We start from the raw sequence: 25,589 nt of genomic DNA on the forward strand, positions 1-25,589 counted from the left end.
TTTATCTTTTAACCCCACACTTCTTGCCAACACCCCAGCATTCACTTCTCTTACAACTCCATCCATAACTATACTGAACAACCCTGGTGACACATCCTTGTCTAAGGCCTACTTTTACTTGGAAATAATCTGCCTCTCGCCTACATATTCTAACCTAAGCCGTAAAGTCTCCTCAACTATTCCATACACCTGCAACATCTGCCACACTGGCTTCCCTATCCACCTTGTTATATGCCTTTTACAAACCCATAAATACAACAAAAACTTGCTTATCCATGTCTAAATACTGTTCACTTGTATGTTTCACTGTTGACCCTTTGTTTACCTTCTCGTTCATGCTTCGTTGTAAAAATTTGGTCTTCAAATCCCTTCCTAAATCCTGCTTTATCCTCTATCATCCTGTTCTCTCTCTCTTACCTATAATTCCTTCAATAATAACGCCACCACACACTCTACCTGTTATTCTCAACGGTATTATACCCCTATAATTCTTACACCCTCCTTTGTCCTCTTCTACCCTTATACATTGGTACTGTGTCCCTTTTACCCTTATACAATGGTACTGGGTCCTCTTCTCCCCTTGAACAATGGTACTCAATATACTCTCTCTTGATCCCTTCATTCATACACACATACTGAAGATATACAGCATCCATACACATAGTATTGTGTACTTTGCAAGACACACAGGCAACAGTTACGCATCTGTATTGTGAAACCTTTCTCCAGTCGAGTACAGAAAGTAGGCAGAAGCAGCCTACTATGCAGGCGAAACGTTACGGAATAACTGTTACCTGTGTGTCGTGCCTCTGTCTGTACCATTTGGATTCTCACTGTTTCAGAATGTTGGAACCAATTGTCCATCTGTCTTGAGGTCGCGTACACTATTTTGAGATATTCTGTGGTATATCTTAATCCCAGCTGCCATAGCTGGTTTATGATCCCAGCTACCACAGCTGGTTTATGATCCCAGCTGCCACAGCTGGTTTATGATCCCAGCTACCACAGCTGGTTTAAGACCCCAGCTGCCACAGCTGGTTTATGACCCCAGCTGCCACAGCTGGTTTATGACCCCAGCTGCCACAGCTGGTTTATGAATCCAGCTGCCACAGCTGGTTTATGACCCCAGCTACCACAGCTGGTTTATGACCCCAGCTGCCACAGCTGGTTTATGATCCCAGCTGCCACAGCTGGTTTATGATCCCAGCTGCCACAGCTGGTTTATGATCCCAGCTACCACAGCTGGTTTATGAATCCAGCTGCCACAGCTGGTTTATGATCCCAGCTGCCACAGCTGGTTTATGATCCCAGCTGCCACAGCTGGTTTATGATCCCAGCTACCACAGCTGGTTTATGATCCCAGCTGCCACAGCTGGTTTATCACTGCCTCACACACTGTTCCACCTGGTTTATCACTGCCTCACACACTGTCCCACCTGGTTTATCACTGCCTCACACACTGTCCCACCTGGTTTATCACTGCCTCACACACTGTCCCACCTGGTTTATCACTGCCTCACATACCTCCCTCACACTCATATATATTACCTATTCTAACGTCTCCCCTCGTTTACTCACTAATCCCCCTCATCACTCGTTAAACCTCCCTCATCATTCTTAAACCTGCCTCACGACTCGTCAAACCTCCCTCATCAGTTGTTAAACCTCCCTACTCGTTAAACCTCCCTAATCTCTCAAACCTCCCTCATCACTCGTTAAACCTTCCTAATGGCTCGTTAAACCTTCCTAATGGCTCGTTAAACCTTCCTAATGGCTCGTTAAACCTCCCTCATCACTCATTAACCCTCCCTATCACTCGTTAACCTCCCTATAGATACACTTTATATATATATATATAATATATATATATATATATATATATATATATATATATATATATATTATATTTTATATATATATATATATATATATATATATATATATATATATATATATATAATTTTTATAGTTTATCTAATGCACTATGTATATATTATTCACGTTTAACAAATTAACGAAAAACTATATTTTCCCATTTGCAGAATTTGCTTTTAAAAAAATGGAGGGTTTGGGGTCTGGGAAGTCGAAAATTTTCTGTTGGCTCCCTTAGAAAAAAGGCCGCAACAACCACCCATTGAGGACTAATTGCACTTACCTGTTGCCACTGATTGCCATTGCAATAGCATCATGCGGAGAAAGAGGTGTACGTGCCTCGTAACTCAAAAATTCCCATTGTTTTTTGGTCTCTCCCATGCCTTCCACCCTTAATTTGAAAAAATTGAAAATCTTTCACACATGGAGGTAAATGTAGGTCTATATAATTAAAATTTTTGATTTTTATTGTAGAAGGCTAACAATGGGCCATCGTAGGTACAGAGAGTAATTAAATGTATGGTAATTACGTTTAAAAATGGCAGACAGGATGGAAAATTTTGAAAGGTACTGAAAAGGGCATAAACACAAGGTGAATCGATACAAATGGGTTCCAGTAGATACCAGTGGGTGCCAGTGGATACCAGTGGGTGCCAGTGGGCACCAGTGGGTGCCAATGGATACCAGTGGTTACCAAAGTAAACCAATAAGAACCAATGGGAGCCAGTGAGAGCCCAAAGGCCCCAGACCCAACACAAGAAGAACGACCCATCACTAACGCAAGTAACAACTCATTACCCCGGGCAGTTACCATTGTTAACCTTCTGTGTGATAGGGCAGTTAACATTTCTAACAAAATATATCGGGTGAAATTAGTATACAAAAGTACAAAAACCCTATATACAATTTATGTTGTGGCTGGGATACAGATTATGTATTGGCTGGGATACAGTCTATGTAGTGGCTGGCAGATTCAATTCTTTCTAGCAATGATGTTGACGAACTCTGGAGAACAGGAGAGAGACAGAGATTAGTATTATTGTGACTTGATGAATACAACACAGGTACAACACCTAGGTGTCTTTATTGATGAATAAGACACATGTACAACACCTAGGTGTCTTTATTGATGAATAAGGCACATGTACAACACCTAGGTGCCTTTATTGATGAATAAGACACATGTACAACACCTAGGTGTCTTTATTGATGAATAAGACACATGTGCAACACCTAGGTGTCTTTATTGATGAATAAGACACATGTACAACACCTAGGTGTCTATAATGATGAATAAGACACATGTACAACACCTAGGTGTCTTTATTGATGAATAAGACACATGTGCAACACCTAGGTGTCTTTATTGATGTATAAGACACATGTGCAACACCTAGGTGTCTTTATTGATGAATAAGACACATGTACAACACCTAGGTGTCTTTATTGATGAATAAGACACATGTACAACACCTAGGTGTCTTTATTGATGAATAAGACACATGTACAACACCTAGGTGTCTTTATTGATTAATAAGACACATGTGCAACACCTAGGTGTCTTTATTGATGAATAAGACACATGTACAACACCTGGGTGTCTTTATTGATGAATAAGACACATGTACAACACCTGGGTGTCTTTATTGATGAATAAGGCACATGTACAACACCTAGGTGTCTTTATTGATGAATAAGACACATGTACAACACCTAGGTGTCTTTATTGATAAGGCACATGTACAACACCTAGGTGTCTTTATTGATGAATAAGACACATGTACAACACCTAGGTGTCTTTATTGATGAATAAGGCACATGTACAACACCTAGGTGCCTTTATTGATGAATAAGACACATGTACAACACCTAGGTGTCTTTAATGATGAATAAGACACATGTACAACACCTAGGTTTCTTTATTGATGAATAAGACACATGTGCAACACCTGGGTGTCTTTATTGATGAATAAGACACATGTACAACACCTAGGTGTCTTTATTGATGAATAAGACACATGTACAACACCTGGGTGTCTTTATTGATGAATAAGACACATGTACAACACCTGGGTGTCTTTATTGATGAATAAGACACATGTACAACACCTAGGTGTCTTTATTGATGAATAAGACACATGTACAACACCTGGGTGTGTCTATTGATGAATAAGACACATGTACAACACCTGGGTGACTTTATTTATGAATAAGACATGTACAACACCTAGGTGCCTTTATTGATGAATAAGACACATGTACAACACCTAGGTGTCTTTATTGATGAATAAGACACATGTACAACACCTAGGTGTCTTTATTGATGAATAAGACACATGTACAACACCTGGGTGTCTTTATTGATGAATAAGACACATGTACAACACCTAGGTGTCTTTACTGATGCATAAGACACATGTACAACACCAGGGTGTCTTTATTGATGAATAAGACACATGTACAACACCTAGGTGTCTTTACTGATGAATAAGACACATGTACAACACCTAGGTGTCTTTACTGATGAATAAGACACATGTACAACACCTAGGTGTCTTTACTGATGAATAAGACACATGTACAACACCAGGGTGTCTTTATTGATGAATAAGACACATGTACAACACCTAGGTGTCTTTACTGATGAATAAGACACATGTACAACACCTAGGTGTCTTTACTGATGAATAAGACACATGTACAACACCTAGGTGTCTTTACTGATGAATAAGACACATGTACAACACCTAGGTGTCTTTATTGATGAATAAGACACATGTACAACACCTGGGTGTCTTTATTGATGAATAAGACACATGTACAACACCTAGGTGTCTTTATTGATGAATAAGACACATGTACAACACCTGGGTGTCTTTATTGATGAATAAGACACATGTACAACACCTGGGTGACTTTATTGATGAATAAGACACATGTGCAACACCTAGGTGTCATTATTGATGAATAAGACACATGTACAACACCTGGGTGTCTTTATTGATGAATAAGACACATGTACAACACCAGGGTGTCTTTATTGATGAATAAGACATGTGCAACACCTGGGTGTCTTTATTGATGAATAAGACACATGTACAACACCTGGGTGTCTTTATTGATGAATAAGACACATGTACAACACCTGGGTGTCTTTATTGATGAATAAGACATGTGCAACACCTAGGTGTCATTATTGATGAATAAGACACATGTGCAACACCTAGGTGTCATTATTGATGAATAAGACACATGTGCAACACCTAGGTGTCATTATTGATGAATAAGACACATGTGCAACACCTAGGTGTCATTATTGATGAATAAGACACATGTGCAACACCTAGGTGTCATTATTGATGAAGACACATGTACAACACCTAGGTGTCATTATTGATGAAGACACATGTACAACACCTAGGTGTCATTATTGATGAATAAGACACATGTACAACACCTGGGTGTCTTTATTGATGAATAAGACACATGTGCAACACCTAGGTGTCATTATTAATGAATAAGACACATGTGTAACATGTGTCTTATTCATCTACTGAATGGAAAATTGATTATTATTAAAGCAGCCTTAATTTATTTTCATGATACTTTCGATAAAAACCTATAATGTATGAGTATAATCTATGATGTATGAGTATAATCTATTATGTATGAGTGTATTCTATATTGTATTATACATTCAAACCCACATGGAGTAAAATTTTTGATATTTTGATAATAAAATAATTTATTTGTGGAGTAAATTCTCCAGTAGGGGGGGGGTATCTCTCAGCTCTCTCAGCCCCCTTCAGCCCCTGAGGGACTCAGCCCTCCTGGAAGAGGGCTAATGGACTCTCTTCCTCATAAACAGATTAACTGGATCCGTGTGTTGTAGCAGCATCTTGGTCACGCCATCCTCTCCTTGCTAGAGATCGGTTTTAATTGCAACTACAAATGACAGTTAAAGGAGAAACCTGCACCCACTTTATCTACAATTTGAGACTATTATGAATTGTAGTCTATAGCTAGATAACATTAAATCCGCCATCTTGTATTGAAAACTGTGACGATGTTTAGCAAGGAGAGATATCACACTGAGTTCAGCATATCGTAGTAGAGACGCCTGAGGAGCGAGGGGGCAGGGTGCTGTGGAGCTCAGATTGCTTCAAGGAATGCATGAGAAACATGTGTCGTGAGTGCGATGCCTCAAGACAAAGGGACAGTAGTGACTAGAAAAGTCAATACAATTCCCAGGATATTTGTGGTAGAACTAATTACGCAGTGTTATTATGTATCCGTGTTCTTCCCGTTGTGGATAATACCACGAAAGTATGAACAAATGATGGAACTGAGTAGTGTAGTGTAACCGATAGCGAGTGATAGCGAAATTCCTGACGTAGTGGTGAAGAGTGCAATATTCTACGAGGCACTCGAGCCTTCACTCCAATCAAATCACCGATATCGGTCTTAATGGTGCTGTCAACACCATAGCTTGTGTTACACAAGCAAGGTTAAACTTAATATCTTGTAATGCAACTAAACTGCAGTTTTGGGCTGACTCAGGGGATTTGGGCTGTCCTTTACAAAGCCATGAGGTGTGGGCTTTTGAGCCCAAACCAAGTGAGTACAACTACCATTAAGTGTTTCAGATGAAATTCTGAAATATTCGCTCCTTTGGGACAAATATATATTAATACTCGTTATTCAATAGCTCAGGTGTGGGGATACCATGACCTGGTGGCCTGACTGCAAAGGTCTCGCTTCACACACGGAGGGCCAGGGTTTGATTCCCGGTGGGGTAGAAACATTTCAACACGTTTCCTCACACCTGTTGTCCTGTTCACCTAGCAGCAAATAGGTACCTGGGTGTTAGTCAACTGGTGTGAGTGGCATCCTGGGGGGACAAGACTGAGGACCACAATGGAAATAAGTCAGACAGTCCTCGATGATGCACTGACTTTCTCGAGTTATCCTGGGTGACTAACCCTCTGGGGTTAAAAATCTGAATGAAATCGTATCTCCCGAAGGAGACTCCTTGAATGAGGCTGCAGGAAATCTGTATCATAGAAGCCATTTATATTTCATTTCGTGTCGTAAATATAGACTTGGCTGGTAAAATTCTCCACAGCTTTATTCAAGACTGAAAAATGAATTAGAAAATACTTACTGCTGTACAATAAGGAGGAAATATGTATAATTAGCAGGAATTAATTTTCATTTAAGAAAATCCCTGAGGTCTTTTGTTTTTAATACCAGTTCTCAGGACCACTTATTCTCAATACTGGTATTACATGGTAGACAGTTGTCTTAGAAACCCACTGTCTCCTCCTGGTTAAAGGTTGGTGACTCATGGTTCCCTCACAATAAAGGTCCTTCTCTACATAGTTACCTTTAGTGTCATGTTGAAGGGACAAGGAATTCTTATTAATCTTGCGTCTTACCTTTAAAATTAATAATAAGAACAATACTATTACTACTACTGCTAGTACTACTAGTACTACTACTACTACTACTACCACTACTACTATTTACCTTCATAATTAACCCTGCCATCACTGTTGGGGGCGGCTTCCTTTATCATATCTTCAACTTCCTGCTCTGACATCTTCTCACCCATGCTGGTCATAACATGGCGGAGTTCAGTCGACGACAGATACCCAGAGTTCTTCTTGTCAAACACCCTGCAAAATGGGGTTGATGTCAGCGACTTATGATTTTTGGTTGAGTTGTTGGGTGGAATGATAGAAAAATAATGATTTTTGGATGGAAAACTGTGAAAAACAGGGTTTATGATTCTTTTGAAAGTCTAGTTGGGTGGACTGATAGAAACATCAGCCTTCCTCACACACTTCACAAATGGTATATTAAGGGACTTTATATAAATATATAATATATAAATATATAATATATATATATATATATATATATATATATAAATATATATATAAATATATATATATAAATATATATATATATATATATAAATATATATATATAAATATATATATATAAATATATATATATATATATATAGTTTTACCAACGCTCTTATATGGGTGTGAAGCATGGGTGATGAATGTTGCAGCGAGGAGAAGGCTGGAGGCAGTGGAGATGTCATGTCTGAGGGCAATGTGAGGTGTGAATATAATGCAGAGAATTCGTAGTTTGGTAGTTAGGAGGAGGTGCAGGATTACCAAAACTGTTGTCGAGAGGGCTGAGGAAGGGTTGTTGAGGTGGTTCGGACATGTAGAGAGAATGGAGCGAAACAGAGTGACTTCAAGAGTGTATCAGTCTGTAGTGGAAGGAAGGCGAGGTAGGGGTCGGCCTAGGAAAGGTTGGAGGGAGGGGGTAAAGGAGGTTTTGTGTGCGAGGGGCTTGGACTTCCAGCAGGCGTGCGTGAGCGTGTTTGGTAGGAGTGAATGGAGACAAATGGTTTTTAATACTTGACGTGCTGTTGGAGTGTGAGCAAAGTAACATTTATGAAGGGGTTCAGGGAAACCGGCAGGCCGGACTTGAGTCCTGGAGATGGGAAGTACAGTGCCTGCACTCTGAAGGAGGGGTGTTAATGTTGCAGTTTAAAAACTGTAGTGTAAAGCACCCTTCTGGCAAGACAGTGATGGAGTGAATGATGGTGAAAGTTTTTCTTTTTCGGGCCACCCTGCCTTGGTGGGAATCGGCCGGTGTGATAATAAAAAAATAATATATATATATATATATATATATATATATATATATATATATATATATATATATATATATATATATATATATATATATATAACACTGCGACTAGCCATGGATTCGAACCCATATTGTTTTAGCCCTGCCTCATGTTGAGCCAAAATCACATGATGCTTAGCGCACAGGACCACACAATCCTACAAGAATCAAGCACCCAGCAGAGCTAGATGTTTTACCTTGATCCGAGGGCAATTTTATTATACTCCCCGTTTGGTGTACTAGCCTCCACAAGCAGTATTTATATTATTGTGACCACAAACGAGTGGTATTGAGTCAATAACAACACTGCGACTAGCCGAGGATTCAAACTCATTTAATTTTGGCCCTGCCTCATGGTAAGAGAAAATCACATGATGCTCTAACCCACTGATTCTTGTATGATTGTGTGGTTCAGTGGGTTAGAGCATCACCACGAGGCAGGGCCAAAACGACATGGGTTCGAATCCTCCGCTAGTGGCAGTGTTGTTATTGACTCAATACCAGTCATTAATGGTCACAATAATATAAATACTACTTGTGGAGGCTAGTACAATGAACGGAGATTAGAATCAAATTAGCTCAGAGGTACCCACACCACCGTATGTCCACGGATCAAGGTAAGACACCTAGCTCTACTGGGTGCTTGAATCTTGTAGGATTTTGTGGTTCACTGGGTTATAGCGTCATGTGGTTTTTGCTCACCACAATAGTATAATTGCTACTTTATGAGCTAGTACACTAAAGAGGGCTGAGATGAAATTAGCTTAGAAGCTCCCACACCACCGTATGTCCTTGGATGGTGGTAAAACACCTACCTCTGCTGGCTGCGTAATCTTTAAGGAATTGGTGGTGCTGTGGGTTAAGGCATCATGTGGTTCTCACTCACCAATAGGCTCATTACTCTATAATTTGTTCATGATTGTAGCCATGTATAAACGTAAGTAACCATTCTTACAGGATTCATTACCTTTGTAACTTGTGAGTTCATTACCTTTGTACCTAGTTCAGCTATCAAAACTTTGGGGGCCCAGTCCCTGGACCCATTACGTACCTCTGTAATCTGTAAATACCTTTGTAACTTCATGATTGTGACCAGACCTACCTGGAGTTCATTACCTTTGTAAATTGTGAGTTCATTACCTCTGTAACTTGCTCAGCTATCAAAACTCTGGAGTCCAGTCCCTGGACCCATTATGTACCTCTGTAATCTTTTGACTACCGCCCACAGGATGGGTATGGTGTGCATAAACATTAAACTAAACTAAACAATAGGCGTGCCAGTACAGCATGAGTTCGAGTCCTTGCCTAGTGCAGTGCTATTATTGATCAATACCACTCGTTCGTAGTTACAATATATATATATATATATATATATATATATATATATATATATATATACATATATATATATATATATATATATGTCGTGCCGAATATGTAAAACTGGTCAATTAGCAATAACTTATTTAAAATTAAGTCCTTTCTGAAATTTTCTCTTATACGTTTAAAGATATATTTTTTTTATTAATGTTAATGCAAAAAATTATAATTTTGCACCAAAAGAATCTTAGAAAACTTACCTAACCCTATTATAACAAGAGCAATTTATTTTAGCCTAACCCAACTAAATATATTTTAGATCTGTTTACAGTAATTTAATACTAAACAAACACAGTGAAATATATTTGTTTCGTTAGGTTCAGAATGATTTTGGCAAAATTATTGCATACATGAATTTTCACTTGTCCTATATGGCAAGATGAACGTTGCTATTTAAGCCAAGATCGCAAGTTCTGCCTATTCGGCACGACATATATATATATGTCGTGCCGAATAGGCAGAACTTGCGATCTTGGCTTAAATAGCAACGCTCATCTTGCCATATAGGACAAGTGAAAATTTGTGTATGCAATAATTTCGCCAAAATCATTCTGAACCTAACGAAAAAAATATATTTGATTGTGTTTGTTTAGTACTAAATTATGGTAAACGTATTTAAAATATATTTAGTTGGGTTAGGCTAAAATAAATTGCTCTTGTTATAATAAGGTTAGGTAAGTTTTCTAAGTTTCTTTTGGCGCATTATTAAAAATTTTTATATTAACATTAATGAAAAAAATATATCTTTAAACGTATAAGAGAAAATTTCAGAAAGGACTTAATTTTAAATGAGTTCTTGCTAATTGACCAGTTTTACATATTCGGCACGACATATATATATATATATATATATATATATATATATATATATATATATATATATATATATATATATATATATATATATATATATATATATATATATATATAAGATATACATATTAAGGAAATATAGAGGAAAAACATACACCAATATTCGCACAGTAGTTGTTTACTCACTTAAAAGCTTCCTTGAGTTCATCTTCATTACCAATATCCTTCAGTTTTTTGCTCATCATTTGAAGGAACTCGTTGAACTCAATGGTACCATCGGCGCACGTTTCGACCTCTCCCACGAGCTTCCTCAACTCTGTTTCTGTAATGGGTTTTTTCTCGTTACTTCCTAAAAAGATTTTTTTTATTCTGGTGTTATATCTTTGGTTTTCTCGCTCAGTTGTGACATGACAATGGGTTCAGGATTGAGCGAAACGTTGCTTTTGTGGTTTAGGATGGACCAAAATGGTGTTTTAATGAGATTTGTGGTCCAGAAGGGATGAAAAGTTTGTTTTAACGGGATTTGATGTCCACAATGGTTCGAAACATCTTTATAACAGGAATTTTGGTTTACAATAGATCGAAACGTCATTTAAATCTATGTATTGTAGTTCAGAATGTATCGACACGTTTTAATTGGTGATTTATGGTCCAGAATGGACAGAAACGTCGTTTTGACGTTTTTTCCAGAATGGTTCAAAACATCGTTTTATTGGGACTTTTGGTAACCGAGAGACACATGTCGGAGAAAAACGTGTCAGAGAGAAATGTGTCGGAGACAAATGTGTTGGAGAGAAACGTGTCAGAGAGAAACGTGTGAGAGAGAAACGTGTTAAAGAGCGAAAATTTCACTTTAGAGAACAACATTTACCTGATGGGCAAAAATTACCTGATGGGCAAAAATTTACCTGATGGGCAAAAATTTATCTGATGGGCAAAAATTTACCTGATGGGCAAAAATTTACCTGATGGGCAAAAATTACCTGATGGGCAAAAATTTACCTGATGGGCAAAAATTTATCTGATGGGCAAAAATTTACCTGATGGGCAAAAATTTACCTGATGGGCAAAAATTTACCTGATGGACAAAAATTTACCTGATGGGCAAAAATTTACCTGATGGGCAAAATTTACCTGATGGGCAAAAATTTACCTGATGGGCAAAAAATTACCTGATGGGAAAAATTTACCTGATGGGCAAAAATTTACCTGATGGGCAAAAATTTTACTTAATGGGCAAAATTTTATCTGATGGACAAAAATTACCTCGTCGAAAAAACCTGATGAGCAAAAAATACCTGAGGGGCAAAAATTTTCCTGATGGGCAAATTTCTTTTACCTGATTGTCACAATTTTACCTGATAGTAAATTTTTTACCCGATTGTCAAAATTGTACCCAATTCCTTCAATTTTTACCTGATTGTCAAAATTTTTACACAATTATCAAAATTTTTAACCTGATTGTGAGAAATTCTAGCTGATTGTCATTTTTTTTACCTGATTGTCAGTTTTTCTTTACCAGAGTATCAAATTTTTTACCTGATTGTCAAAATTTTGACCTGAATGTTAAAATTTTGACCTGGTGGTTAAAATTAACCTGGTAGTCAAAAATTTTACCTATTGGTCAAAATTTTGACCTGAAGGTTAAAATTTTGACCTGGTGGTTAAAATTAACCTGGTAGTCAAAAATTTTACCTATTGGTCAAAATTTTGGCCAGGTTAAAATTTTGACCTGGTGGTTAAAATTAACCTGGTAGTCAAAAATTTTACCTGTTGGTCAAAATTTTGACCTGAAGGTTAAAATTTTGACCTGATGGTTAAAATTAACCTGGTAGTCAAAAATTTTATCTATTGGTCAAAATTTTGACCTGAAGGTTAAAATTTTGACCTGATGGTTAAAATTAACCTGGTAGTCAAAAATTTTACCTATTGGTCAAAATTTTGACCTGAAGGTTAAAATTTTGACCTGGTGGTCAAAATTTTGACCTGATGGTCAAAATTTTGACCTGATGGTCAAAATTTTGAGGTGAATGTGGAAATATTTACCAGATGGTCGCTGCCCCAGGGATCTCATGACAACTCCAAGTTCAGCTGTAGTAATCATTCCATCTTCATCTTTGTCGAATAACATAAATGCTTCTTTGAACTCAGCTACCAGGTCGTCAGTCAACCCATACTCCACCTGCAGGGCATCAATGTGACATCAATATGACGTCAATGTGACAAAGACCACGTGAACAGAATATTGTGACAGTGTGACACAGAGTGATCAGAACGTTGTGACAGTGTGACACAGAGTGATCAGAACGTTGTGACAGTGTGACACAGAGTGATCAGAACGTTGTGACAGTGTGACACAGTGATCAGAACGTTGTGACAGTGTGACACAGAGTGATCAGAACGTTGTGACAGTGTGACACAGAGTGATCAGAACGTTGTGACAGTGTGACACAGAGTGATCAGAACGTTGTGACAGTGTGACACAGAGTGATCAGAACGTTGTGACATCAATGTGATATAGATCACGTGAACACAACACTGTGATGTCAATGAGAACATAAATAGTATAACATCAGCGTGGCAAACCATGTAAACACGACATTGTGACGTCAATGTAGCATAAATGAGGACATCAATGTGACATTGACGAGGACAACAGTGTGGCGTGAATGAAGACATCAATATGACATCACTGACCTAACATGTTATATAATCACGTTCGAGACGGACTTAACAGGATGCTATTACGTTGACGTTCACGACGGGCATACCATGATGTTCAGTTTGGAGACTCAAGTCGAACATAACCAGAACAACACGAGAGTTTGTACAGTCCATAATTTGAGGACTCAATTACGTTTCTTTCCATTATTGAACTGTTGGGTACAATTATCTGGGCGGCAGCCCACCCCAGAGGGTGATTGTATATTGCATTCGACACCTGGCCTATCCTGATTGAGTACTGATGTTGTGATAATCTGGTTTCTAGTGGTTTACCTGTCTGACCAATGTATGAGAGTGAGCAGAGAGTGCACGGGACCTTGTAAACACCACCCACATTATTACGTGGTGTATTATTAACCAATCTCTGTTTCACTGTCCTAGTGTTTTGGAAAGTAAGGGTTATGTTGAATTTTTGTAGTGCCTCACACAGGCAGAACAAATTATCGTTGTATAGTAAGACCAATATATTTTCCCTGGAAGACGTTTCCTTAGGTACGGGTATTGTAAGGTTACAGGTGCTCTAGGTGGTGTGCTGCAATAACAGACTCCAACCTCAGTAACATTAGTGAGGAAGTAGTCATAGGGGTTTATTTGGGTATGGGTGCGCATATACAATTTGGGATAACCCAAAAAAGAGGCAGAGTGACCTATTGAGATCTTAACCCATTTAGGTACAGTGACCCAAGGTACACATAGTTGATTGCAACATGGTGTTTGCAATTAGTTTAGTGGTTTATTGAATTAGGTAGTTAGTAATATAATAATGATAATAGCCGCATTACAAAGAAATTCAGGAATTGCCTAGTTATTATAAGGGAGAAAAATCTGAATAATAGAGATCGTACAGACATATTGGTGCTGAGAATATTATCTGAATATTCTAGAAAGTTCTGGGACATCAGGTATTACCTAGAGGGACTAGTACCGAACTTGCACACGAAAATCACTCACTACGAAAGCAAAAGACTTGGCAGACGATGCAACATCCCCCCAATGAAAAGCAGGGGTGTCACTAGCACGTTAAGAGACCATACAATAAGTGTCAGGGGCCCGAGACTGTTCAACTGCCTCCCAGCATACATAAGGGGGATTACCAACAGACCCCTGGCAGTCTTCAAGCTGGCACTGGACAAGCACCTAAAGTCAGTTCCTGATCAGCCGGGCTGTGGCTCGTACGTTGGTTTGCGTGCAGCCAGCAGCAACAGCCTGGTTGATCAGGCTCTGATCCACCAGGAGGCCTGGTCACAGACCGGGCCGCGTGGGCGTTGACCCCCGGAACTCTCTCCAGGTAAACTCCAGGTATGTTAGAAGATTGTACACAATAACTGCATTGTGTATGTGGATGATCCACTGTTGTAACCTAACTTCTTACGTCACATAACCTGATCCCAGCAGTTAGAGGCTTAGGACTGGCTATTACTATCTCCTAGTTACTATATCTTATGTTATCTACAAACTGTGGGGTGGGGTGGGGTAGGCCTCCCTACCCCCACCCTATTTGGGGTGGGGTGGGGGGTACCGGTGGTGGCTGGCATTCATCCGGGCTTCCCCTCTCTCAGAGATCTGGCTGGTGCCACTCACGCTACCATATTCTGAAAAAACTTCCCCTCATTTTCTCAGGTTGTTGCCCCTGCAACATTGCACAGCTCCTGATGACGCACTGAGAAGTGTGAAAGTACTTCAGCTTAAGATTTCCACCCCTCGTGACTTGTCTTGCATATATATACACAGGAAAGAAACATGATTTGTGCACCAGGCTACCCAGCTTTTGAGGCATTTGTGGCTGAGTGAATCACAACGCTGCCTGGGAACCTTGCACGTCTCTCAGTAGCAGTAGTGAACCCTCTTGATTATTTTTCCCTGTATAACCCCCCTTCTTTCTACGTGGTGCATATATGCTTAACAATTCGTAAACAGGCGATATTGTTTACATTGTCTCTACGTCCACAGCAGGACTCGAACCTGCTGTGTATCAAAAATAACTTTCGAAACGAGCTTGGTGCCCGGGGGTATGGGGAAACATCGCTTAGCTTCGGCTAAGCGCACATACTTATCGCGGGTCTAGCTCTGTGGTAAAGTACTGTGGACTCCGATACAGAGTTAGCAGGTTCGAGTCCTGCTGTGGATGTAGAGACAATGTTTATATATATATATATATATATATATATATACATATATATATATATACATATACATATATATATATATATATATTATTTATTATTATCACACCGGCCGATTCCCACCAAGGCAGGGTGGCCCGAAAAAGAAAAACTTTCACCATCATTCACTCCATCACTGTCTTGCCAGAAGGGTGCTTTACACTACAGTTTTTAAACTGCAACATTAACACCCCTCCTTCAGAGTGCAGGCACTGTACTTCCCATCTCCAGGACTCAAGTCCGGCCTGCCGGTTTCCCTGAATCCCTTCATAAATGTTACTTTGCTCACACTCCAACAGCACGTCAAGTATTAAAAACCATTTGTCTCCATTCACTCCTATCAAACACGCTCACGCATGCCTGCTGGAAGTCCAAGCCCCTCGCACACAAAACCTCCTTTACCCCCTCCCTCCAACCCTTCCTAGGCCGACCCCTACCCCGCCTTCCTTCCACTACAGACTGATACACTCTTGAAGTCATTCTGTTTCGCTCCATTCTCTCTACATGTCCGAACCACCTCAACAACCCTTCCTCAGCCCTCTGGACAACAGTTTTGGTAATCCCGCACCTCCTCCTAACTTCCAAACTACGAATTCTCTGCATTATATTCACACCACACATTGCCCTCAGACATGACATCTCCACTGCCTCCAGCCTTCTCCTCGCTGCAACATTCATCACCCACGCTTCACACCCATATAAGAGCGTTGGTAAAACTATACTCTCATACATTCCCCTCTTTGCCTCCAAGGACAAAGTTCTTTGTCTCCACAGACTCCTAAGTACACCACTCACTCTTTTTCCCTCATCAATTCTATGATTCACCTCATCTTTCATAGACCCATCCGCTGACACGTCCACTCCCAAATATCTGAATACGTTCACCTCCTCCATACTCTCTCCCTCCAATCTGATATTCAATCTTTCATCACCTAATCTTTTTGTTATCCTCATAACCTTACTCTTTCCTGTATTCACCTTTAATTTTCTTCTTTTGCACACCCTACCAAATTCATCCACCAATCTCTGCAACTTCTCTTCAGAATCTCCCAAGAGCACAGTGTCATCAGCAAAGAGCAGCTGTGACAACTCCCACTTTGTGTGTGATTCTTTATCTTTTAACTCCACGCCTCTTGCCAAGACCCTCGCATTTACTTCTCTTACAACCCCATCTATAAATATATTAAACAACCACGGTGACATCACACATCCTTGTCTAAGGCCTACTTTTACTGGGAAAAAATTTCCCTCTTTCCTACATACTCTAACTTGAGCCTCACTATCCTCGTGAAAACTCTTCACTGCTTTCAGTAACCTACCTCCTACACCATACACTTGCAACATCTGCCACATTGCCCCCCTATCCACCCTGTCATACGCCTTTTCCAAATCCATAAATGCCACAAAGACCTCTTTAGCCTTATCTAAATACTGTTCACTTATATGTTTCACTGTAAACACCTGGTCCACACACCCCCTACCTTTCCTAAAGCCTCCTTGTTCATCTGCTATCCTATTCTCCGTCTTACTCTTAATTCTTTCAATTATAACTCTACCATACACTTTACCAGGTACACTCAACAGACTTATCCCCCTATAATTTTTGCACTCTCTTTTATCCCCTTTGCCTTTATACAAAGGAACTATGCATGCTCTCTGCCAATCCCTAGGTACCTTACCCTCTTCCATACATTTATTAAATAATTGCACCAACCACTCCAAAACTATATCCCCACCTGCTTTTAACATTTCTATCTTTATCCCATCAATCCCAGCTGCTTTACCTCCTTTCATTTTACCTACCTATAAACACACGCATACACCTGGAGTCTTCCTCGAGGGTGTTCCAGGGATCAACTCCCCTGCCGCCAGTCCCTGACAAGGCCTCCCGTTGGATCAAGGAATGATCACTAGGCTGTTATTGCTGGCCACATGTAGTCCAAAGTATGAACCACAGCCTGGCTGGTCAGGTACTAGCTTTAAGTATCTGTCCAGCTCCTTCTTGAAGACAGCCAGGAATCTATTGGTAACTCCTCTTACGTATGCTGGGAGGCAGTTGAACAGTCTTGGGCTCCTGACACTTTTTGTGTTTTCTCTTAGTATACTAATGGCGCCCCTACTTTTCATTGGGGACGTGTTGCACTGTCTGCCCTGTCTTTTGCTCTCACAGGGAGTGATTTCTGTATGAATATTTGGGACCAACTCCTCTAGGATTTTCCAGGTGATTTCTATATGAATATTTGGGACCAACTCCTCTAGGATTTTCCAGGTGTAGATTATGATGTATCTCTCGCCTACGCTCCAGTGAGTACAAGTCAAGTGGTTCCAGGTGTTCACAGTAAATAAGGTGTTTAACAGAACTTATATGTACAGTAAAGGTTCTCTGTACATTCTCTTGATCTGCGACTTCACCTGCCTTGAATGGATATGTTAGTGTACAGCAATATTCCAGTCTAGAGAGAACAGGTGACTTAAAAAGGATCAGCATTGGCTTGGGATCTCTTGTTTTGAAGGTTCTCGTTATTCATCCTATCATTTTCCTCGCAGATTTGGTAATGACACTGTTGTGATCCTATAGACTAGATCCTCTGACATTAACACTCCCAGGTCATTCATACTACTTTTCCTCTCTATAGTGTGATTAGAGTTTGTGGTATACTCAGTTCTAATTATCTCCTCCAGTTTTCCATAACGGAGCAGTTGGAATTTGTCTTCATTAATCATATTGTTTTCCGTTGTCCATTGGAAAACTTGGTAAATGTCTTCTTGGAGGTTAACCGCGTCCTCAATAAATGACAGTCTCGTGCAGATCCTAGTATCGTCTGCAAAGGATGACACGGTGCTATGGTTTACATCTCTATGTCTGATATGAGAATGAGGAACAGGATGAGGGCGAGTACTGTGCCTTGTGGGACTCAGCTTTTCACTGTAACCGCCAATGGCCTTTGCTGTTACTCTGTGTTCTATATGTTAGTAAGATGAAGATTCTTCTATCCGCTTTTCCTGATATTCCTTTATCACGTATTTTGTGCACTATTCAACGATGATCGCACTTGTCAAAGGCTTTTGCAAAACCTGTGTATACTACATTTGCATTTTGTTTGCTTTCCAGTGCATCCAAGACCATGTCATAGTGGTCCAGTAGCTGTGAGAGGCAGGAGTGACCTGTTCTAAACCCACACTGCCCTCAGTTGTACAGTTGTTGGGTATCCAAGTGGTTTGTGATCATTCTTCTTAGACATTAGAGCTATTGGTCTATAGCTCTTAGCTATTTACTGCCACCCTTGTAGAGTGAGGCTATATCCGTAGTTTTTAGTGATTGTGGGATGAGACCCATGTCTATGCTTCCTCTCCATTGCATACTTAAGGCATGTACACAAGGTTTCTTGCAGTTCTTAATGAACATGGAGTTGCATGAGTCTGGGCTTGGAGCCGAGAGCATGGTCATGTTGTCAATGACTGTTTTAAAGTCCGGTGGAGTTAGGGTTATGTCAGAAAATTGGTAAACATTGACAGTGTTTTAAGGCTCATTCACGAAAAAATCATTTGGATTGTCGATCTTTAGACTGATTATGTCTAGGTAAACAGAGTCGTATTGAGACCTCGGTATCCCACTCATTTCTTTGTCATCATCCGGCATATGAAAAGAAATATTTTTAATTTTTTTTCGATTTCTTGTATCTCCTGTCAGTCCTGGATCCTGTATGAATCATTCAACTTAAGCTCAATATTTTCCACTTCCATGGTCAGCACTGCCTTCCGTGTTTCAGATAATTTAACTCCCTTGAGGAGGTCAGTGATTCTTCGTCCTCTCTTGTAGAGGGAGCCTCTCTCTCTCTCTCCAGTTTACTTCTTTTTTCTTATGGGAATATACTTGAGCATACTTCAGCGGCCAGAAAGTTGATCCTTTCAAGGCACAGGTTAGGGTCCATGTTATTTAAGATATCTTCCCAAAAAGTTTTATTTAGGTAATAGTTTACCTGATCCCAGTTAGGAGAGAGCTAGATAGATAGGTAGATAAAAGGATAGGTAATTAGATAGATAAATAGAAAACTAAGTAGACTGATTGATGAATAGCAAGATAGAATGATAGCCAGATAGACATATTAAAAGGGTAACTAAAACATAACAAGATAACCATATTAAAGGGGTAACTAAAGTATAATCCACAAACTAACCAGAGGGGTAACTAAAGTATAATCCACACTCACCAGAGGGGTAACTAAAGTATAATCCTCACTCATCACAGGGGTAACTAGAGTATTATTCACACTCACCAGAGGGGTAACTAAAGTATAATCCACACTCACCAGAGGGGTAACTAAAATATAATCCTCACTCCCCAGAGGGGTAACTAAAGTATAATTCACACTCACCAGAGGGGTAACTGAAGTATAATCAACAAACTCACCAGAGGGGTAACTAGAGTATAATCCACACTCACCAGAGGGGTAACTAAAGTATAATCCACACTCACCAGAGGGGTAACTAAAGTATAATCCACACTCACCAGAGGGGTAACTAAAGTATTATCCACACTCACCAGAGGGGTAACTAAAGTATTATCCACACTCACCAGAGGGGTAACTAAAGTATTATCCACACTCCCCAGAGGGGCAACTAAAGTATTATTCACACTCACCAGAGGGGTAACTAAAGTATAATCTATATTCACCAGAGGGGTAACTAAAGTATTATCCACACTCACCAGAGGGGTAACTAAAGTATTATCCACACTCCCCAGAGGGGCAACTAAAGTATTATTCACACTCACCAGAGGGGTAACTAAAGTATAATCTATATTCACCAGAGGGGTAACTAAAGTATAATCTACACTCACCAGAGGGGTAACTAAAGTATTATCCACACTCACCAGAGGGGTAACTAAAGTATAATCTACACTCACCAGAGGGGTAACTAAAGTATTATCCACACTTACCAGAGGGGTAACTAAAGTATAATCCACACTCACCAGAGGGGTAACTAAAGCATAAACCACACTCACCAGAGGGGTAACTAAAGTATAATCTATACTCACCAGAGGGGTAACTAAAGTATAATCCACACTCACCAGAGGGGTAACTAAAGCATAAACCACACTCACCAGAGGGGTAACTAAAGTATAATCTATACTCACCAGAGGGGTAACTAAAGTATAATCTACACTCACCAGAGGGGTAACTAAAGTATAATCCACACTCACCAGAGGGGTAACTAAAGTATAATCCACACTCACCAGAGGGGTAACTAAAGTATAATCCACACTCACCAGAGGGGTTTACCTGGAGTTTACCTGGAGAGAGTTCCGGGGGTCAACGCCCCCGCGGCCCGGTCTGTGACCAGGCCTCCTGGTGGATCAGAGCCTGATCAACCAGGCTGTTACTACTGGCTGCACGCAAACCAACGTACGAGCCACAGCCCGGCTGGTCAGGAACCGACTTTAGGTGCTTGTCCAGTGCCAGCTTGAAGACTGCCAGGGGTCTGTTGGTAATCCCCCTTATGTATGCTGGGAGGCAGTTGAACAGTCTTGGGACCCTGACACTTATTGTATGGTCTCTTAACGTGCTAGTGACACCCCTGCTTTTCATTGGGGGGATGTTGCATCGTCTGCCAAGTCTTTTGCTTTCATAGTGAGTGATTTTCGTGTGCATGTTCGGTACTAGTCCCTCTAGGATTTTCCAGGTGTATATAATCATGTATCTCTCCCGCCTACGTTCCAGGGAATACAGGTTCAGGAACCTCAAGCGCTCCCAGTAATTGAGGTGTTTTATTTCCGTTATGCGTGCCGTGAAGGTTCTCTGTACATTTTCTAGGTCAGCAATTTCACCTGCCTTGAAAGGTGCTGTTAGTGTGCAGCAATATTCCAGCCTAGATAGAACAAGTGACCTGAAGAGTGTCATCATGGGCTTGGCCTCCCTAGTTTTGAAGGTTCTCATTATCCATCCTGTCATTTTTCTAGCAGATGCGATTGATACAATGTTATGGTCCTTGAAGGTGAGATCCTCCGACATGATCACTCCCAGGTCTTTGACGTTGGTGTTTCGCTCTATTTTGTGGCCAGAATTTGTTTTGTACTCTGATGAAGATTTAATTTCCTCGTGTTTACCATATCTGAGTAATTGAAATTTCTCATCGTTGAACTTCATATTGTTTTCTGCAGCCCACTGAAAGATTCGGTTGATGTCCGCCTGAAGCCTTGCAGTGTCTGCAATGGAAGACACTGTCATGCAGATTCGGGTGTCATCTGCAAAGGAAGACACGGTGCTGTGGCTGACATCCTTGTCTATGTCGGATATGAGGATGAGGAACAAGATGGGAGCGAGTACTGTGCCTTGTGGAACAGAGCTTTTCACCGTAGCTGCCTCGGACTTTACTCTGTTGACGACTACTCTCTCTGTTCTGTTAGTGAGGAAATTATAGATCCATCGATTGACTTTTCCTGTTATTCCTTTAGCACGCATTTTGTGCGCTATTACGCCATGGTCACACTTGTCGAAGGCTTTTGCAAAGTCTGTATATATTACATCTGCATTCTTTTTATCTTCTAGTGCATTTAGGACCTTGTCGTAGTGATCCAATAGTTGAGACAGACAGGAGCGACCTGTTCTAAACCCATGTTGCCCTGGGTTGTGTAACTGATGGGTTTCTAGATGGGTGGTGATCTTGCTTCTTAGGACCCTTTCAAAGATTTTTATGATATGGGATGTTAGTGCTATCGGTCTGTAGTTCTTTGCTGTTGCTTTACTGCCCCCTTTGTGGAGTGGGGCTATGTCTGTTGTTTTTAGTAACTGTGGGACGACCCCAGTGTCCATGCTCCCTCTCCATAGGATGGAAAAGGCTCGTGATAGAGGCTTCTTGCAGTTCTTGATGAACACAGAGTTCCATGAGTCTGGCCCTGGGGCAGAGTGCATGGGCATGTCATTTATCGCTTGTTCGAAGTCATTTGGCGTCAGGATAACATCGGATAGGCTTGTGTTAACCAAATTTTGTGGCTCTCTCATAAAAAATTCATTTTGATCTTCGACTCTCAGTCTGGTTAGCGGCTTGCTAAAAACTGAGTCATATTGGGACTTGAGTAGCTCACTCATTTCCTTGCTGTCATCTGTGTAGGACCCATCTTGTTTAAGTAGGGGCCCAATACTGGATGTTGTTCTCGACTTTGATTTGGCATAGGAGAAGAAATACTTTGGGTTTCTTTCGATTTCATTTATGGCTTTTAGTTCTTCCCGCGATTCCTGACTCCTATAAGATTCCTTTAGCTTGAGTTCGATGCTTGCTATTTCTCTGACCAGTGTCTCCCTACGCATTTCAGATATATTGACCTCTTTTAGCCGCTCTGTTATTCTTTTCCGTCGCCTGTAAAGGGAGCGCCTGTCTCTTTCTATTTTACATTTACTCCTCCTTTTTCTCAGAGGAATAAGCCTTGTGCATACATCGAGTGCCACCAAGTTAATCTGTTCTAGGCATATGTTGGGGTCTGTGTTGCTTAGTATATCTTCCCAGCTTATATCGGTTAGGACTTGGTTTACTTGGTCCCACTTTATGTTTTTGTTATTGAAGTTGAATTTGGTGAATGCTCCCTCGTGACTAGTCTCATTATGTCGGTCTGGGGCTCCACGCATACATGTCTGAACCTCAATTATGTTGTGATCTGAGTATATTGTTTTTGATATGGTGACATTTCTTATCAGATCATCATTGTTAGTGAAGATGAGGTCTAGTGTATTCTCCAGTCTAGTAGGCTCTATTATTTGCTGGTTTAAATTGAATTTTGTGCAGAGATTTAAAAGCTCGTGTGAGTGAGTTTTCATCAGAGCTGCCTCCTGGTGTTATTACTGCAACAATATTATTTGCTATATTCCTCCATTTTAGGTGCCTTAAGTTGAAATCCCCCAGGAGCAAGATGTTGGGTGCAGGAGCTGGAAGATTTTCCAGACAGTGGTCAATTTTTAACAGCTGTTCCTGGAATTGCTGGGATGTTGCATCCGGAGGCTTGTAGACTACCACAATGACTAGGTTTTGGTTCTCGACCTTTACTGCTAAAACTTCCGCTACATCATTTGAGGCATTTAGCAGTTCTGTGCAAACAAGTGACTCTGCAATGTACAGGCCAACCCCCCCCCCCTTTTGCCTGTTCACTCTGTCACATCTGTATAGGTTTAACCTGGGATCCATATTTCGTTGTCCAAGTGATCCTTTATGTGGGTCTCAGTGAAAGCCGCGAACATTGCCTTTGCCTCTGCAAGCAGTCCACGGATGAAAGGTATTTTGTTGTTTGTTGCTGGGTTTAGACCCTGTATATTTGCAAAGAAGAATGTCATCGGACTGGTGGTATTGTTGGTACTGGGGGGGGGGATTTTTTTTCCGGCATTAGTATCTGTATCTGTTGGTTTGGAGTGGAGGCCATCGACTGTGGTTCCACTCCAGGAATGACTGGATTTGGTGTACGATTTCTGCCATTTCCTGCCAGTTTTTTTTCCTTCCTGGCACTAAAAAACCTCTCCCTCTTGAGTGGCTGTGGCTACCCAGGTTTTCCCATGGCCTGGATGTTTTGTATCTTTTTGTCCCCTTTAGATGGTGTGCCTGGCAATTTAAGTTATAGCACAGTCTTTCCTGTACTGAAGAGGTACACATTTCAGGGTGAAAAAGCTTACAGGAAGGGAGTTTGCATTTTCCTGTTGTCATATGGGCATGGCATTTTCTAGGGTGGTCATAGTTGCACGTCCCGTCTGTTTTTCCAGATTTCCCATGTCTGCAGATACCAAGTGCATAGTATGTGCACAGGCTTGGTTTCCGTTTGCCTTGGGTTTCTGTGACTGTATTCCCTGTTGGTGCATGTTTCCCTGTCTTATTCCTATCCTCCCTAGCACCAACAATTGAGCTCCCACCAGTTGTTTTTGGTAATATATCCTCACTATAGCTAGTGGAGTCCTCTTGTTTGCTATTTCCTGTGGTATTTCTAGTTTGCAATATTGGTTTTATCTTTGACTACACTTGTTTCCCCACTACGGTTCCTGTCCCCTATGAGGTCATTTATATGTATTCCTTCCTGCGTATAATTCCCGACTACCTGGACAAAATCTCCAGCTTCACCATTACTGTCTCCCAGGACAGCACCTCCAGCTTCACCATTACTGTCTCCCAGGACAGCACCTCCAGCTTCACCATTACTGTCTCCCAGGACAGCACTATCAGCCCCACATTTACTGACTACCAGGACATCACCTCCAGCCTTACAGTTTCTGGCTACATGGCCAGTATCAAGGGCAGTACCATTCAGCCCAGACTTTTTATGTTCCCATCTGTTGTAGAAAGCTTCCAGGTTGTCTTTGAAAGCAGCTTTGATGTTATCCTCTTTTAATACCCTTGTGATTTTAGTCCACAGATTTTCCTCATTTGGGCATACCCAAAAACACTTCCCTGTTTTAATACTGCTTGTAGCTAGTTCTTGGATATCTGCACAAGGGGCGAGACACCAATTTCCACAAAAATAACAATTTATCCATGTGGAAGCCCGTTTGTTTGATTGACTGCAGACTACACAGAGCTTCATAATGATTTGAATGGTTGATTTACTGTAATTCTACTAGCAACCTCTTGAATGCTCTATTAATAACCTCCTTAAATGAAGCTCTAGCTATTTGTATTTATATTTCTAACTAATTGGACAGCTTACCGTGTACGTTTCTGGTTTATATTTATTGTTTGTGTTTGATAAGGGCGCCTACAACCCCATCCGTTTACAGTCTGCTTTATTGTCCAACGAATCCGTTTGAAACCAGTCAAGGGTTCGGACCATCAAGGGTTCGGACCAGTCGAGGGTTCGGACCAGTCGATCTGATCTGATCAGTGGGTCACTTATTTAAAACATACTAGTCGGTGATTTGGGCTAACACATGATTTGATTGATACAAAAGTATA

The 25,589-nt window shown here is 40.6% G+C and overlaps 1 protein-coding gene across 2 annotated transcripts in view; it reads right to left on the reverse strand.

The window, feature by feature from the left end:
* Positions 1 to 2,320: 2,320 nt before the first annotated feature.
* LOC128703386 (uncharacterized) overlaps positions 2,321 to 25,589 on the reverse strand; it is a 148,150-nt gene continuing 124,881 nt past the window's right edge. For both annotated transcript variants that reach the window (XM_053798017.2, XM_070104677.1), the window contains exons 3-6: positions 12,829 to 12,964; positions 10,969 to 11,104; positions 7,402 to 7,550; positions 2,321 to 2,877 (exon numbers count right to left, since the gene is read on the reverse strand). In XM_053798017.2, the coding sequence (XP_053653992.1) occupies positions 2,846 to 2,877; positions 7,402 to 7,550; positions 10,969 to 11,104; positions 12,829 to 12,964 (453 nt within the window). In that variant the 3' untranslated portion in view covers positions 2,321 to 2,845. The remainder of the gene's footprint in view (positions 2,878 to 7,401; positions 7,551 to 10,968; positions 11,105 to 12,828; positions 12,965 to 25,589) is intronic.

This window comes from Cherax quadricarinatus, chromosome 93 (genome assembly GCF_038502225.1).
Source record: "Cherax quadricarinatus isolate ZL_2023a chromosome 93, ASM3850222v1, whole genome shotgun sequence".
NCBI lineage: Eukaryota > Metazoa > Arthropoda > Malacostraca > Decapoda > Parastacidae > Cherax > Cherax quadricarinatus.